This window comes from Chrysemys picta, chromosome 18 (assembly GCF_011386835.1).
Source record: "Chrysemys picta bellii isolate R12L10 chromosome 18, ASM1138683v2, whole genome shotgun sequence".
Classification (NCBI taxonomy): Eukaryota; Metazoa; Chordata; order Testudines; family Emydidae; genus Chrysemys; species Chrysemys picta.
Window position 1 is genome coordinate 10,217,414 of NC_088808.1, and position 16,135 is coordinate 10,233,548.

Consider the following 16,135-nt stretch of genomic DNA (forward strand, 5'->3'; position numbering starts at 1 on the left):
GGATCCGGGCAGAACTACAGCTCCCGGCATGCTCCGGGCCGGCGCTGACGGGGCGGGGCAGGCGCCGGGCGCGCTGAGCAGGCTGGGAGGGGCGGCGGCCGGAGGAGCAGGCCGGGCCGCGCCGGGCAGGTAGGGATGGGCCGCGCCTCCTGCGCCGGGTGCTTCGTCGGGGCTCGCGGCAGGGAGCCAGGGATCGCCGGGGGGCGGGGCGCGAGAGGCGGGGGGTGAGGCAGCTCCCTTTGTTGTGGGGGAGGGGGGAACGGGCCCCCAGGGGCAGCCATGGGGGGGGTAACGGGGCAGGCATGAGGCACGGAGGGGGGGTAATGGACTCCCAGGGGCAGGCACGGGGCGAGGGGGGGGGTAACGGGGCAGGTATGAGGGGGGTAACGGGCCCCCAGGGGCAGGCACGGGGGGGTAACGGGGCAGGTATGAGGGGGGTAACGGGCCCCCAGGGGCAGGCACGGGGGGGTAACGGGGCAGGTATGAGGGGGGGTAACGGGCCCCCAGGGGCAGGCACGGGGCGGGGGGGGTAACGGGGCAGGCATGAGGCACGGGGGGGGTAATGGATCCCCAGGGACAGGCATGGGGGGGTAATGGGGCAGGCATGAGGCACGGGGGGGGGGTAACGGGCCCCCAGGGGCAGGCACGGGGCGGGGGGGTAATGGGGCAGTCATGAGGCACGGGGGGGGGTAATGGACCCCCAGGGGCAGGCACGGGGGGGGGGGGGTAGTGGGGCAGGCATGAGGCACGGGGGGGGGGGTAATGGACCCCCAGGGGCAGGCATGGGGATAGGTTGGGAGGGGAATCGGGCCCCCGGGGGCAGGGACAGGGTGGATGAGGGGTAAGGGGACCCCTTACTGAAAGGGGGACAGTATAGGCTGGGGAAGCAGAAAGAGGCGGGAAAAGAGGGAGAAATCTGAATTTGGGACGGAGATGTAGAGGGAAGAGCTCCCAGGGCAGAGCCAGGCTTGGGGTGGGCACCTGGGGGTGTCTCACTGGTCTCTGTCCCTCAGGCCGGTATGGCCAGGTTCCAAGCCACTGAAACATTCCCCCCATTTTAATACTATAAATAAAAGCTGAGTGTCACTTTCAAAGGCTCTAAACCAGACTGGCCTTTTGCTGTGTGAGGTCAAAGTATGTTTTCTGTCTGGAAGGTGCCAACCTCAGGGTAGAGGGAAGCAATGGCAGGATGGGCTCTGGGATGATGAGTAGGGGAGCAGAAGCGGAGAGCAAGAAGGACCAAGGGGAAAAAAGAAGGGATAGCAAAGGGATGGACACACCCCTGCTCCCTGGATTATGATGACTAGGACCTAGTCCACACCTGAAACTTAGGTCAGTTAAGAATCGGGGGTAGCCGTGTTAGTCTGTATCCACAAAAACAACAAGGAATCTGGTGGCACCTTAAAGACTACCTTGCTCAGGGGCAAGTTAAGCCCATTGACCTACCTACTGCCTCGCAAGGAGGTGGATTTACTACAGCTATGGAAAAATCCCTTCTTCGCTGTTGCAAGCATCTGCACCACAACTTTGTCACTCTAATACATGTAGTGTGGACATACACTAGCATACTTGGCTAACAATGGGTATTAAGCTCTATTGACCACGTCCACGGTCCACACCTATGGGACAAACATTTTCAATCCAAGTTGAGGGAGGCTAATATGTCTGCTTAATTCCTTTTGTCAATCAGGTTTCATTATTCTAGGACTGGTCTATGCTTAAAAGTTAGGTCAACATAGCTTCATCGGGCAGGGTGTAAAATCCACATCCCTGACCGACGTAGCTATGCCGACCTAACCCCCGGCGTAGACACAACTGTGTCGATTGAAGAATGCTTCCATCAAGGTAGCTTCCATTGTTCAAGGAGGTAGGGTTCCTATGCTAACGGGTCAAAACAAACTTTTCCATCTGTAGGCTGCATCTACATTATGGGTTATGCCGGGCACAGCTACGGTGATGTAGCTATTCCTGTATAGTCTCAGTAGTGTAGACATACCCTCGTGTAGATAAAGTCTGGGGCAACTAGATCTCTGTAAGATTTCCAGGGTCAGCCTGGGACTAGCATTTCTTGCCTGCCATATTACACAGAGAGCAGCATTCCTTCTACTGGGAGAGGCTGGAAGCTTTTAGAAGAGAATCTGGAAATTCCTATAATTGTAGTTAGCATGAATGCAGAGCAGTTACAGGTTGGGTTTTAGATATGACCTGTTTCTTAATAAATTGTTGGTTTCTGGCAGCTAATGTGTGGATGATGGCTTTGTTTTGAAGTCCCTTCCCACCACTCCTGACCCCCCAAAAAGTTCTGCCAGCCACAGCTGTCTTTCTTTTAATGCCATGGTCTTGTTAGCAGGCAGCTTTACGGTGTTTACATATGGCTTTAATTGTATCAGCAGTTAATTCCATTTGTGGCTATTCCCATGTTAACAGAGCCCCTTGTTTAATGAATTTATCTCCTGCTGCAGCAGACATATCTTTGCTAAGGAGACGGTTGTACCCATGTTCCAAATCAAACTTCAATAACTTGTACATGGCTGTGCAAGGGTCTCAGGGCATCTCTGAACCGAATCACTTGAGCTAGTTTCCGCTGTGTTCTCCTGAGCCCATGCTTGTGCTCGCAAAGCATATACTTCACAGTCCCAAGGGCACCTCCATTTGACTCAGGACTAACATTTGCTTAATAAAAAGGTTAATCGGTGGAAAGAAAACATATTTAGAGGCGTGCGTGTGTGGGACTTTGCTTCTTGGGAGATAAAGATTATTTTCTTTTTATAGAAAAATATTCTTCTGTGATCGCATTGTATGTTTCCATTCCCACAGTGTTGATTTGAAAAATCCTGCAATGTTTCTAGTAGCCTGTATATTAATTCTAAACACACATACAGATAAGGGCTAGTGCAAATAAAAACAAAGGCAGGAAAATTCTGAGTTACGGGGATACATTATTATTATTATTATTTATTTTATTATTTATTATTATTCATTCCAGTGGAATATTTTCTTAAACAACTTCCCTGCAGTGTTTGTAGCCTAAATTTTGAAGCTTTGTCCTCGTGCCAGAATCTGATTGTAAAGTTGACTATAAGACAAAAGTGAAACTAACTAGTTTAGTCTCTCAGTGCATGCGAAGAGAAACAAAAAACAAAACAAAAATAGTGCACAGTGGAAAGAATTTAAATGTAATTAAAACAACTCATATATATATATATTTCTAACTTGACCCTCACTTAAGGCTTTCTCTAATTTTAACCCCTTGTGCTTAATGAAATGCCTGAACTATGATGCACAAGAGCATCTGTTAGCTGGAAACCTCTGCTACGTGTTGCCTTCATGCAAGTTAAGGATGCACTTACAGCAATCACTGAATTGTTTTACTTCAGTGAGACCCACAGTATTATTCTCAAACAGGTGTTTTTGTGATTTATATATATTTTTTTATTAAAATGACATTGTTTAGGTCAGCTTGCTAAATATCTGACCCACTTCAAAATTAATAGCAGTCGGTTCCTAATTGGTTCTATTTTGTTTTTTAAAAGGTGGTCAGCAACCTTTTATCTAAATTGGGATTCCTCCCCCTCCAATCACCTGGCATCTTCACCTAGCCTTATCCCTCCACAGCAAAGCCTTCCGGTATATTCCTAAAGAGAATACATATAGATAATAGGTCTTACACTATGGATTTAGCATTCTTAAATATTGCTTTTCACTACTTTGAGGAACATTTCTGGCCTACTTGGCAATGTCCTGGCTATTGAGCAATGCTTTCTGTGTCCACAGCTTCTATGTATGCTAAGGATAAAGACAAATCTTCTATTTCAGTGCTAGCAGTAGGAGCTGCTGGATAACACAGCCTAGTCTCTGGGGACTGAAATGCTTTAGTCTAACCCAAGTTATTGGGCTATAGGGTAAGCAGGAAGTGTAATGGCTTGTGAGATACAGGTCAGACTAGGTGACCCAGTGGTCTCTTCTGGCCTTAAACACTGTGAAGCCGTAATTCTCCAGGAGTTCTGAGTATTACATCCATAACACTGCCAATCCTGGGAGTAAAGGATCAGATCCTCACTTGGTAAATAACTGTAATTCCTTTACACCACTGAATCAATCCCTGAAAATGGGGGCTCCAAAGAATAACAAACAGGGCCCTGGTTGAAACCTACTAATAAACTAATGCACGCTTTCTCTCTCTACGAGCACAAAGCACTTTCCTCCACAGCAGTGGTCTGCTCCCTTCCTTTGAGCAAATGGTCTACTGAAGTATACAAAATCCTTCTGTCTCAAATGCTCCCAAGGTTGAAGCAGGCAAGCTCAGCAGGGAAGCGAGAGAGTGCTAAGTGCAGGCAGCCGTGATTCAGAGCATAATGGGTATGTTACTTTTCTGTACAGCTTTGCTCTCTCTTCATGTTAGGGACCAAAAAAAAAAAAAAAAATAGGGATTTTTTTGCTCCCCTTTCTTTTAATGGCCAGGCCTTGCACTAGTAAAGGTATGGAAACCAAGTCCACTGAATAATGATTTAATGATGTGAACTCTGTTGTGTTCTTTTTGAGTGGATGCCTGCTTTAGTGAGAGAACTGCTGCGATGCTTTAATTCACTATGGAGGACTAATGTGAGGATGCTGAAGGATACAGAAAACCCTGGATAAGGGAGGTTGGCAATAATGGTATTATTAGATTGAAGCAAAATGTAAGAGCAAGATGGATGCTGCAAGATTATTAAATCTAGAAAGTGAAACATTTTAAAGCTAAACTCCAGAACTAATAATGAGCAATTGAATTCAAGTAGTTTTTACAAATGAATGGAAATGTCTAATTATTAACCTCTTCAGTGCCGGTGCCCACTGGGATTTTGGTACATCAAAGGTGTATTTTGTTTCGGGGGAGGGGGATGCAACACTGAAGAGGTTAATACAATATACTGGATTAAATCTTAGCTGTGAATGATTGCATGTTTAAAAAATGCACACACAAAAACAGTAGAAACTGACAAATCTCTTTCACTCTAATTTATCTGTCTGACAAATGGACGGGATGTTGGAAATTTATCATTTTGGTTGATTAACATCCAGGAAGTTAGATCAGTACAACCACATTCATTTCACTCACGTCTGAGGTCACATCTGAATCCCGGTCTCCAGAGGTAATATACTAATGTCCTAAGGCACTGCACCATCTGGTCCCCCTTTTGATCTGCAATATTTGAATGCTTGATTTACTATCCCTGTGTATCCATAAATTGTGTAAACTCAGGGGCATGGCAGTGGTAGTTGGGTATCATGAGCAGATGATATAGTCATCAATATCTATTGGGTTTCCTTATTGCTGCCATTAGACTTCTTTCAGTTTTACTTATAAATCATGTAAGTGAATCATTCAGTGTACCAGAAACTGCAAGTTAGTGTTAGAACTTGCCCACTGTGAGATTAGCTGAAATTAATCTGCCCCTTCAGAATGTGGAAGAGCCAAGTGGATTGCTTATTCGCCAGAGATGGTTGATAAATCAGAAATAAATTGCATGTGTATTTATAGCCGGAGGTGGTAAGGAAATAAATCACTTTTCTCTTTTCTTTCTGAACAGGATCAAAGCACTTGGAATAAATGTGAGTACAAGTTTTACACTAATTGAATCTACCTTTGAAAGCCATGGCCGCTGCCTCGCACCTGAACTCGGATGCACTTCGGGAAGTTCTGGAGTGCCCCATTTGCATGGAGTCCTTTACTGAGGACCAGCTGAGGCCCAAACTCTTACACTGTGGGCACACCATCTGCAAGCAGTGCTTGGAGAAACTCCTAGCAAACAGCATCAATGGGATACGCTGCCCCTTCTGCAGCAAGATCACTCGGATCACAAACTTGGCTCAACTGACCGACAATCTCACGGTGCTGAAGATCATAGACACCACAGGACTGAGTGAAGCTGTGGGCCTTTTCATGTGCAAAGTTTGCGGGAGAAGGTTACCCAGGCACTTCTGCAAGAGCTGTAATTTGGTTTTGTGTGACCCGTGCAAGGAAATGGAACATCAGCAGCAAGGACATGGTGTTGTTGCCATCAAAGAGGCTGCTGATGAACGGAGGAGGGAATTTGGGGTAAAGCTTGGCAGACTTCGGGAGCTCATGGGGGATCTGCAGAAAAGAAAAGCATCTCTGGAAGGGGTCTCCAAAGATGTGCAATCCAGATACAAAGCAGTTCTTCAGGATTACAGCAAGGAAGAGCGCAAGATCCAGGAAGAACTGGCAAGGTCACGGAAGTTCTTCACAAACTCTTTGTCTGAAGTGGAGAAAGTAAACAACCAGGTAATGGAGGAACAGGCTTATCTGCTGAACATAGCAGAGGTGCAGATCGTATCCCGATGTGACTATTTCCTTGCCAAGATTAAGCAGGGAGATATAGCTCTCTTGGAGGAGGCAGCAGATGAGGAAGAGCCAGAACTGACGAACAACCTACCAAGAGAGCTGACTCTGCAAGAGGTGGAGCTCCTCAAGGTGGGCCATGTGGGGCCACTGCAGATTGGGCAGGTGGCGAAGAAACCTCGGACAGTCAACATGGAGGAATCTCTGATGGAGACTGCTGCATCCTCATCGGCTACATTTAGGGAGACTGACGTGGTGCAAGAAGAGACTAGTTTGACACCAAATTCCTCACCTGCCAAACCAAGGATGCCTGAAACAGCCACTAGCATCCAGCAATGTCACTTCCTCAAGAAGATGGGCTCCAAAGGCAGCATGCCAGGGATGTTCAATCTTCCTGTTAGCGTACATGTCACCGTACAGGGAGAGGTGCTTGTGGCAGATCGTGGCAATTTCCGAATCCAGGTATTTACCCGCAAGGGTTTTCTGAAGGAGATCCGGCGGAGCCCTAGTGGCATTGATAGCTTTGTGCTGAGTTTCCTTGGAGCAGATCTACCCAATTTGACTCCCCTATCTGTCACCATGAACTGCCATGGCCTGATAGGAGTGACTGACAGCTATGATAACTCACTAAAGGTGTATACCATGGATGGACACTGCGTTGCATGTCACAGGAGCCAGCTTAGCAAGCCCTGGGGCATCACAGCTCTGCCGTCAGGGCAGTTCGTAGTGACCGATGTGGAAGGAGGAAAGCTCTGGTGTTTCACAGTGGACCGTGGTGTTGGGGTAGTTAAGTACAGTTGCTTATGTAGTGCTGTGCGCCCAAAGTTTGTCACTTGTGATTCTGAAGGGACCGTATACTTCACTCAGGGGCTGGGACTCAACCTGGAGAACCGCCAGCATGAGCACCACCTCGAGGGGGGCTTTTCAATTGGCTCTGTAGGTCCAGATGGGCACTTAGGCCGCCAAATCAGCCACTTCTTCTCAGAGAATGAGGATTTCAGGTGCATCGCTGGGATGTGCGTGGATTCTAGGGGAGACCTGATTGTTGCAGACAGCAGCCGTAAAGAAATCCTGCATTTCCCTAAAGGAGGTGGCTACAATATCTTAATCAGGGAAGGCCTCACCTGCCCTGTTGGCATCGCCATTACACCTAAAGGGCAGCTGTTAGTGCTGGACTGTTGGGATCATTGCATTAAGATCTACAGTTACCATTTGAGGAGGTATTCCACACCTTAAAGGTGTGTCACTGGATAAAGCTGCTCTTCTCATAGGTTCTCCCCGCTGTATCATAATTTGACAGAAGTTAGTGCTGCACTTTCAGGTAGATGATGTCCTAATCCGAGCTGTGTCACTATTTTGTGTTTAGAAACAAAATAGCCTTTTTATTTGTATCATTTTAAAAAACCACCACCACCCCACCACCTCCATGGAGCAAAGGATACTTATGGAGTACTGGTTGTGGGTTAAGTGACTGATCTCTCCCTACATCTTACTGCCTTGTGCCGTAGCTCGTACTCCCAGTTTCAACCACTGCATGCTGCTTTGTGCCATCAATAGTAACTGACTCTTCTATCCGACCTTTCTTTAGAAGACCCGTGAGGCGGTCTTCTTCCCACCACAGTTCTCACAAGGATCTCAGGAGCAGTTCTTCACAGACAACTACAGAAAGCGATTTCTGATTGCAGCGCTGCAGCTGCATACGACAACGGAGCCTCCCTAAACTGCACAAAGGTGCAGCTTGCATAAAACTAAAGGGCAGGGCTGTGGTCCTCCCTGTTTCTAGTAATTAGGAGATTATCTTCATGGTGCCACTGGTGAACCCCACTTGGTCCACTAGTCTCTTCTATGTGAAGTGGGTACAGTGCAATCATGGAAGACCGAGCCAGAGAACTGCCCTCTGATGGCAAAGTGAATTTCATTACAGTTTGATTAGCATGAGAAAAGTAGAGTGAGAGGGGGGAATTGACAGGAGAGCCTATTTAACAGAATTAATTTCAGTCAGTCAGTATTCACAGTTGTTTTACTATTAAATCTGGCTTGGAACCTGTCTTTGAAGGGTATGTTTGGTATTTAAAGCTTTGCCAGGGGAGAGAGAAATTGAAGTAAACAAGATCAAATGTGACAAATGGTATGTTCATCTGCACACTTCAATATTCTGCATTCCAGACCATTGCATTTACTGATAGGTTTCCACTAGTCTGCACTTTGTATGTGAAAGCTACTTGTTCATGAGATAGGGAAAAAAAAGGGGGGGGGGAGAGGAGGGAATCTTATTTTATTACTTGGAAGCTCTTGCTCTGGTGGTTTGCATCTTTCTCCATGCACAGCAAAAAGCTACATTCCTAGAGACATCGTCTGGCCCTTTTTTATGGCTCCAGCGGACACCACGATGCATGTTCATCTCAGCTTTGGGTCAGATGAAGCACAAAACTGCAGCTGTGTGAGTTAACACCCCCACAGTGTGCCTATCCTGGCTGATAAACACATATCTCAGTGTGGTGTTGCTCCTCTAAAATGGTTTATTGAAGAAAAGAAACATTTAAATAGGACACAGTTGTAGAATGTTAATCTGCCAAAGATCATGGTTACACTGCAGTGTAATTACTATTTGTTACCATCAACAATGTAGTTGCAAATTTGGGGGCACAATAGACCATGTAAAAAACTGGCTCTATAGTTGCTGTTGTGTCCAGCATTTTCGAACTGTATTTGCCGTAGTATCAAATCTGTGCTACAATGTGTCTGTAACAGGTGAGTTTTTAAATTCCCACAAGCTGTCTGTCCCTTCTTAGCTAAGCGGCAGTGAGAAAAAAAAAAGAAAAAAGCTTCCTGAGAGCAGCTGCTACTGTTTGTGCCCCTCTAGCCAGCTGTGTGACTGTAACAGTGCTTCCAGATCAAGTGGTGAAAGCAGAAACATCTTGATTTGTGGATTCCCTGATATTGCCAAAGAACTGAGCAGGGCCAGTTTAGTCCTAACTACTCCAGACCCATCTTTGCAGTTGTTTGTACAGTGCCTGGCACAGGAAGTACAATGCTGATCAGGGCAATTGGGTATTACTGTATTACGAAGTGATGACCTAGGAGAATTTTGGAGAGAAGGGAGCAGGTACAGAGGGAAGCAGTGGATCTGTAGAGGGGAAGACACTGTGGCTTCTGAAGGGAATTTAAAAATTCAGCGCTTACCCTATGAGCTGTGGTGTGTTGATTTGCTGTAGATACAAACATGAGTTTACACACACAGCTGTCTTCTGGGAAAGTTTGCCTATGGTGTGTAGCAGCAATCCGGAAAGTAACTTGCACTCTGGTGTGCATGTTGTTTGGATAGATCTATTTCGTTTAGATAATTACTGTGTTGCCACCCAAGCTGTTTTATAAACATTACATTGATGGTAGTTCCTAGTGTACTGATCGTTCATGTTTAAAAATCTCACCTGTTCCTAAGCTATTTTCTGCAGGCAGCTTTCATAGAACTGAATAAATGAAGCAATATTATCTTTCCTAATGAGCATCTACATCAAACTCGGGAGAGAATATTTCCTAGAGGCCAAATGGAGACATTAAGTGGACTTAAAACCTGGCCCATTCTGCTGACCGAGCAGTTGGTTGCCTAGGTTTTTCTGGTAGCCACAGTTTCAATTAAGTTCTCCATCATCTCTTCCATCCTGTAACACAGATTCCAAGAAAAGGAGACACTATTCTGTGATGCATTTGTAGAGTAAGGTAGAGGGGGGATTGGGGCCCGTGTGTGTGTTTAGCCTGTAGCTGCTATACTGTTCTCGTGTTTTTTTTTTCAGGCAGACAGGGGGAAGAGAAGAGGAATGGCTGTCCCCAGCTAGAGTAAATGCTTCAGCTGGCAAAGCGGAATTGGCTGTAAATTAGTTTCTCAGTTCTGCATCTTTTGCAGTGGTGTTTTGCTTTTTGCCACCGTTGTGATCAGCTCCAAAGGAGATAAAATGGAGTAATTAAAGATTATGATGAAATAGTTTAGCTTCTGCTTTTCACCTGGAGATGGAACATGTCTGATAATAAGTATGTTTGATTTTTAAAGATTGTGTAATAAAGGGGAAATTGATCCAATTAAAAGTGCATTACAAATGGCTCATCTCGTTATTAAAAACATTTCTCCTTGTGTTCTCTTTGGTGGCAGACTGGTTTCCAAGGCCATCCCGAATTAGATTTGCTAACATATTAACTGCAAGATACCTCTTCTCATGCTGTCAGGATGTGGAGAATAAATCCACTCTCTAGCAGGCCTACAATAAGTATCTCTCACTTCTTTCCCCGCAAATACTAGGATTTCTCAGACATGCTCAGATCAATAGGCCCTCAAGGCCCCTATCTTCGTGATGTGTGTCGTACCTGATGCTTCAAAGGCAAACAACCCCCACACCTCCGTAGTGCAACAAATAAAAATAGTTGAAAGTGCGTCAAGTGGTTAGAGCCAGGAATCCTGGATTATAATCCTAGATTTGCCACTGATTCATTTAGCCACTGCCTGCTTCAATGTATTCATCTGCAAAATTGGGCTAGTATTGCTTATATTACTCCGGAGTGGCATGAGGTTCAGCTAGCTGTTATGGATTGAATTGGGATAATCTGATAGGTGCTATGAGTATTGTTTAAGAAAATCTCATTTGGGGGAAGCCACACGAGAGCTAAGCAATTTGCCATTTCGGTTTAGAGGACAATATCTCATCAGTGGACACGCATCCTCTGATTTCCTTGTTACCAGCTTAGTTTATGTTACCCAGACTCTTTTCCTATGATGTGAGACAGCGCTGTAAGCAGTTGCTGGTTTATAAAATATAAAGAACTTTGAAGACTGATAGTCATATTGACCCTGCTAGACTTAGCACTGATCAACTGTTCCATGAAAAGAGGTGATTTCTCACGGCAGTTATCATTTCACTGTAAGCATTCGTTCTGGATTAAAAATTGGCATGTGATGTTTGAGGCTGGGCGGTTATTTTTAAAAATAAACTTTTATTTTGTAACCAAAGAGGGCAGGGTTATAAAAGTAAAACTAAACAGCGGCACTTTTAGGTTCTCTGCATTGTATAGTTTAAGTGATTTTTCTGGGTCATTAGCCAATGTGAGGCTTTAAAGTTATTTCATTTTGCACAACTAATTACTGTACTTGCTTGCCACATTTGGATTACAATGAGCAGGGCATAAGGCCATTTAGCAGACTGATTCACAGCATATGCAATTTAGTCTAAACAAAATTTCACAGCAACTGGCTAGATTTTTTAAGACTGAAGAATATGTTAAATCAGTGCCTTTAAAACATGTATCAGGACAGAAACTGCATGCTGTAAAGAGTTATACATTTAATATAGTGCTTGTTGGTAGAAATAGATTTCAAAGTGCTATAAAATTCTATAGGCTCAGATTGTGACCAGACAATAAAAGCAGGTATAGGGGAAAGTAGTATATCCCAATTGCCTAAATACTAAAATGGGTGAACTAGAGGGCATGACATTACATTAGGATATCGATATAATCAGCATCTCAGAAACTTGGTGGAATGAGGATAATCAATGGGACACAGTACATAGGAATGACAGAGTAGGTTGTGTTGGTGAGGGAGTGGCACTCTAGGTACAAGAAAGCAGAAAGTCAAAGTAAAAATCTTAAATGAATCCAGTTGTACCATAGAATCTCTATGGATAGAAATTCCATGCTTGAACAATAAGAGTATAGCAGTAGGAATATGCTACCGACCACCTGATCAGGATGGTGACTGCGGTTGTGAAATGTTTCGGGAGATTAGAGAGGCTATACAGGTAGAAAACACAATAATAATGCAACAAAGAGTCCTGTGGCACCTTATAGACTAACAGATGTATTGGAGCATAAGCTTTCGTGGGTGAATGCCCACTTCATCAGACACATGTAATGGAAATTTCCAGAGGCAGGTATAAATATGCAGGCAATCAGTCTAGAGATAACGAGGTTAGTTCAATCAGGGAGGATGAGGCCCTCTTCTAGCAGTTGAGGTGCGAACACCAAGGGAGGAGAAACTGCTTTTGTAGTTGGCTAACCATTCACAGTCTTTGTTTAATCCTGAGCTGATGGTGTCAAATTTACAAATGAACTGAAGCTCAGCAGTTTCTCTTTAAAGTCTGGTCCTGAAGTTTTTTTGCTGCAGGATGGCTACCTTTAAATCTGCTATTGTGTGTCCAGGGAGGTTGAAGTGTTCTACAGGTTTTTGTATATTGCCATTCCTAACATCTGACTTGTGTCCATTTATCCTTTTACGTAGGGACTGTCCAGTTTGGCCGATGTACATAGCAGAGGGGCATTGCTGGCACATGATGGCGTATATAAGTACCCTCTGATACTTGACTCAATAATAATGGGGGATTTCAACTATCCTCATATTGACTAGCTATATGTCATCTCAGGAAAGAATGCAGGGACAAAGTTTCTAGACACCATAAAAGATGGCTTCTTGGAGCAGCTTGTCCTGGAACCCACAAGGGGAGAGGCAATTCTTGATTTAATCCTCAATGGAGTCAAGAGGTGAATATAGCTGGACTGTGACCATAATATAATTACATTTAACATCCTTGTACAGGGAAAAATGCCAAAGAAACACACCACAGTCAGGGTGACTGGGCAACAAAATGGCAGATGAAATTCAACGTTGATAAATGCGAAGTAATGCACATTGGAAAACATCCCAACTATAAGTACAAAATGATGTGCTCTAAATTAGCTGTTACCATTCAAGAAAGAGATCTTGGAGTCGTTGTGGAGAGTTCTCTAAAAACATCTGCCCAATCTGCAGCAGCGGTCAAAAAAGCTAACAGAATGTTAGGAACCATTAGGAAAGGGATAGATAAGACCGAAAATATCATAATGGTACTATATAAATCCACGGTACGCCCACAGCTTGAATACTGCATGCAGATCTGATCACCCCTTCTCAAAAAAGATATATCAGAATTGGAACGGCTTCCATATGAGGAGAGATTAAAAAGGCTGGGATTTTTCAGCATGGAAAAGAGACGAGTAAGCGGGAATATTATAGAGATCTATAAAATCATGACCGGTGTGGAGAAAGTGAATAAGGAAGTGTTATTTAGTCCTTCACATAACACAAGAACCAGGGGTCACCCAATGAAATGAATAGGCAGCAGGTTTAAAACAAACAAAAGGAAGCATTTCACACAGTGCATAGTCAACCTGTGCAACTTGTTGCCAGGGGATGTTGTGAGGGCCAAAATTATAACAGGGATCAAAAAAGAATTTGCTAAGTTCATGGGGAATGGGACCATCAATGGCTATTAGCCAAGGTGGTCAGGGACGCAAGCCCATGTTCTTGGTAGTGTCTATACCCTTTGATTGCCGGAAGCTGGGAGTGGATAATGGGATGGATCACTCGATGATTGCCTGTTCTGTTCATTCCCTCAGGATACTGGGCTAATGGACCATTGGTCTGACCCCATATGGCCGTTCTCCTTTATTAGCTCGGGGTGCGTTGTTTCCAGGTGCTGAAGCTGTTTGCAATGTTTGGTTTGCTGTGCACATAACTGGGCCATGCTGGCTCAGGCAGGGGAACTCTATGTGTATGCCGCTTGGGGAGGAGGGGTGTAAAAAGAGCAAAATAAAATGAACCCAATATTGGAAGGAAAAGTGGAACTAATGCTGTCTGATAATGAGAACAGAACCTCCGCTTCTCCAGACGCTTCCCTCGCATCCATACCACTCTAGACCCCTCAGCAGCAGCTGCTTCTCTGGCTGTAATGATCTTTTAATTCCCATCTCCATTGTGAGGGAGAAGAGTGATCTAAGTATGAGGACTGGGTACATCCGAGGTTTCATCTAACACTGGCTGCGTGGCCTTGGGCAAGTCACCTAACCCCTGTGCCTCAAGTCTCCAGCTGTAGAGCAGGGGTAATCCTGCCTTACGGGAAAGTTGGAAGGTTTAGTTGTGGTCTGCACAGTGCTGTTAGGACGAGTGCTACTAAAGTGCTTAATGCTATTAGAGCCTCTGCAGTACTGCTGATAACCTCTCTGTTTTCAGCTGGGCCAATGACATTTTCAAATCCACATTTATTGTCTGTGGTCTGTTTATCTCACTGGAAGTGAGGGATACACAAAGCTTAGTTGTTTGAAGTTCCTCCTGGGATGTCAAAGTTGGCTCGCTGAACAACTGTTCCCTTTTCCTCTTACAGCTGCCCTTCTCCCTCCACTCAGTCAGACTGAAGGGAGGCGCAGAGCAAATAGATCTATTACAATTATTTTGCAGAGAATGGACTGGACAGTAGCAGGTGCATTTGCTGTACTGGGAGAGCCCTTCTTGGAAGGATTCCTCTATTTCCTCCTACCTGTTTTGTGACAGTGCCTTAAAAGCAACAGGAGGTGGCATGGAGTCCGCAGGTGTGCACAAGCTGCCAAATAAAGATGTCCACAGAATTGGTGTGAACTTAATGACGTGCTGTCAGCGTTAAACACTGGCTCTAATGGCGGAGAAAACCGATGCAGGCTCCAGTGAAACGGATCAACAGCTGGGTCAATTTCAAAGCCTCGGATCAGTGCCCACATCCCCCCTTTGATGAGTTAAAGTGTTGCTAGGTAACGTGGAACTGTAGCCAAAGAGCCCCTGCAATAGGGCCTTTAATCATTTTAAATGAAATAAAATGGGGGGAGGGGTTGTTTTGTTTGCCCACAGTCTAACTCGTTCTCCAGAGGGGAGATTGGAAGAAGGCAAACTTCCAATATTTGCCTTAGATCTAAAAGAAAAGCAACTCCTGATTTGTAATCTTTACTCAGAAATTCCCCTCTCTCGATCTCTCTATAGCAAAATATTTTATGTGACTGAAAATCCTTATCACAGGAAGGCTCCCGGGTGGCGTCAGTTCAATTTCCAGGGATGACGTGTCTGTACCCCTAAAACTATCATAACTGATTCTCTCGCTTGCAGTCTCAGTGGCGGGGTTAAGGAGGCCATATGCGTCTCTTGCCTTTTGAGGAGGTCCATCCAGAGCAAGGTTAAGGTGGTGTAAGGTGATGTTGCTCATGCTATATAGGGGTAGAGTAAGGAAAACTGGCTCTCATCCAGCCCGTTTTGTCTCCAGGCCTGTCCATCCAGTACCTGTCACCAGCATGATGTTCATCTTGAATGTACAGAGTTTGTTTTAATGAGGGAAGATTAACTCTGTAGTTCCCCTCTTTTGTTAGTGGACTTAGAAACCAAGCTGTCCATCGACCTCAGAGCACCCCTCATCTCCTCTGTCACTAGCACAAATGGGAGAAACTGCAGCAGAGTGGAATCTCTTTTTCTCGGCTTTCGTATCATGCTCGTCACCCCGGTGTCTGAGCACTGGGAGCGAGAGGGGCAAGCTTTCTGTTGGCTCTCCAAAAAAACAAATGAGTGAGTCTTGCATTTGGCTGGAGAAATCCATATGCAAACAGCTACGCACTTCCAGGGCTCCGGTGACTGTTCCTTTCTGCTGCCTGCTAGCGTGGTTATTCAGACAGTTCCAATGTTGGCAACTAGCCCGCGTCTGGCCCAGCAATTTACAAGAAATCGGACTGCCTGCGGCACAGTTTTATGTTCGAGACAATGTTTTCAATTAGGGCACAAACACACAGATTGTGTACTTTGTAGGCGGGCACCTCTTCCTGGGGCCTCCAGATTTATTTATGAAGTTGATTAAAATATTAAGATACTTTGGTTAGGAAGCTGCAAATGTGCTACAACTTCCATTTTATTATTTTTGGGGCTATTCCAATCAGCATGAGATTTTTTCCCCGCTTTCGTCAATTTCACCTGCTACCAAA

The 16,135-nt window shown here is 45.0% G+C and overlaps 2 protein-coding genes and 1 long non-coding RNA gene across 11 annotated transcripts in view; 2 read left to right on the plus strand and 1 right to left on the minus strand.

Annotated features, from left to right (window-relative positions):
• Nucleotides 1-16,135, minus strand: part of ASTN2 (astrotactin 2) — a 631,841-nt gene that overhangs the window by 202,857 nt on the left and 412,849 nt on the right. The window contains exon 17 of one of the 4 annotated variants that reach the window (XM_065572253.1): nucleotides 5,099-5,182. The exons of the other annotated variants lie outside the window; for them this stretch is intronic. Coding sequence (XP_065428325.1) covers nucleotides 5,099-5,182 — 84 coding nt within the window. The remainder of the gene's footprint in view (nucleotides 1-5,098; nucleotides 5,183-16,135) is intronic. 4 annotated transcript variants of the gene reach the window in all.
• TRIM32 (tripartite motif containing 32) lies at nucleotides 31-16,028 on the plus strand. Of its 6 annotated transcripts, none has more exons than XR_010593605.1 (3): nucleotides 31-129; nucleotides 5,571-10,372; nucleotides 12,609-16,028. XR_010593605.1 is itself a non-coding variant. In XM_065572258.1 (3 exons), exon 3 carries the CDS (start codon nucleotides 5,636-5,638, stop codon nucleotides 7,577-7,579), a length of 1,944 nt encoding a protein of 647 aa, XP_065428330.1. In that variant the 5' UTR covers nucleotides 805-4,359; nucleotides 5,062-5,132; nucleotides 5,571-5,635; the 3' UTR covers nucleotides 7,580-10,441. The 6 variants fall into 6 exon arrangements, 5 of the variants coding, with proteins under 5 accessions (XP_042715630.1, XP_065428330.1, XP_042715632.1 ...); XM_065572258.1 differs by lacking the exons at nucleotides 31-129; nucleotides 12,609-16,028 and adding exons at nucleotides 805-4,359; nucleotides 5,062-5,132 and having other exon boundaries at nucleotides 5,571-10,441; XM_042859696.2 differs by lacking the exon at nucleotides 12,609-16,028 and having other exon boundaries at nucleotides 5,571-10,441.
• LOC135976480 (uncharacterized) lies at nucleotides 5,139-10,441 on the plus strand. Its single transcript, XR_010593606.1, has 2 exons — nucleotides 5,139-5,592; nucleotides 10,138-10,441. It is a non-coding gene; the product is annotated as an uncharacterized LOC135976480 (long non-coding RNA).

Excerpts from the sequence above, each read along its gene's own strand:
- TRIM32 (XM_042859696.2), top strand. The coding sequence starts at position 5,636 with ATGGCCGCTGCCTCGCACCTGAACTCGGATGCACTTCGGGAAGTTCTG.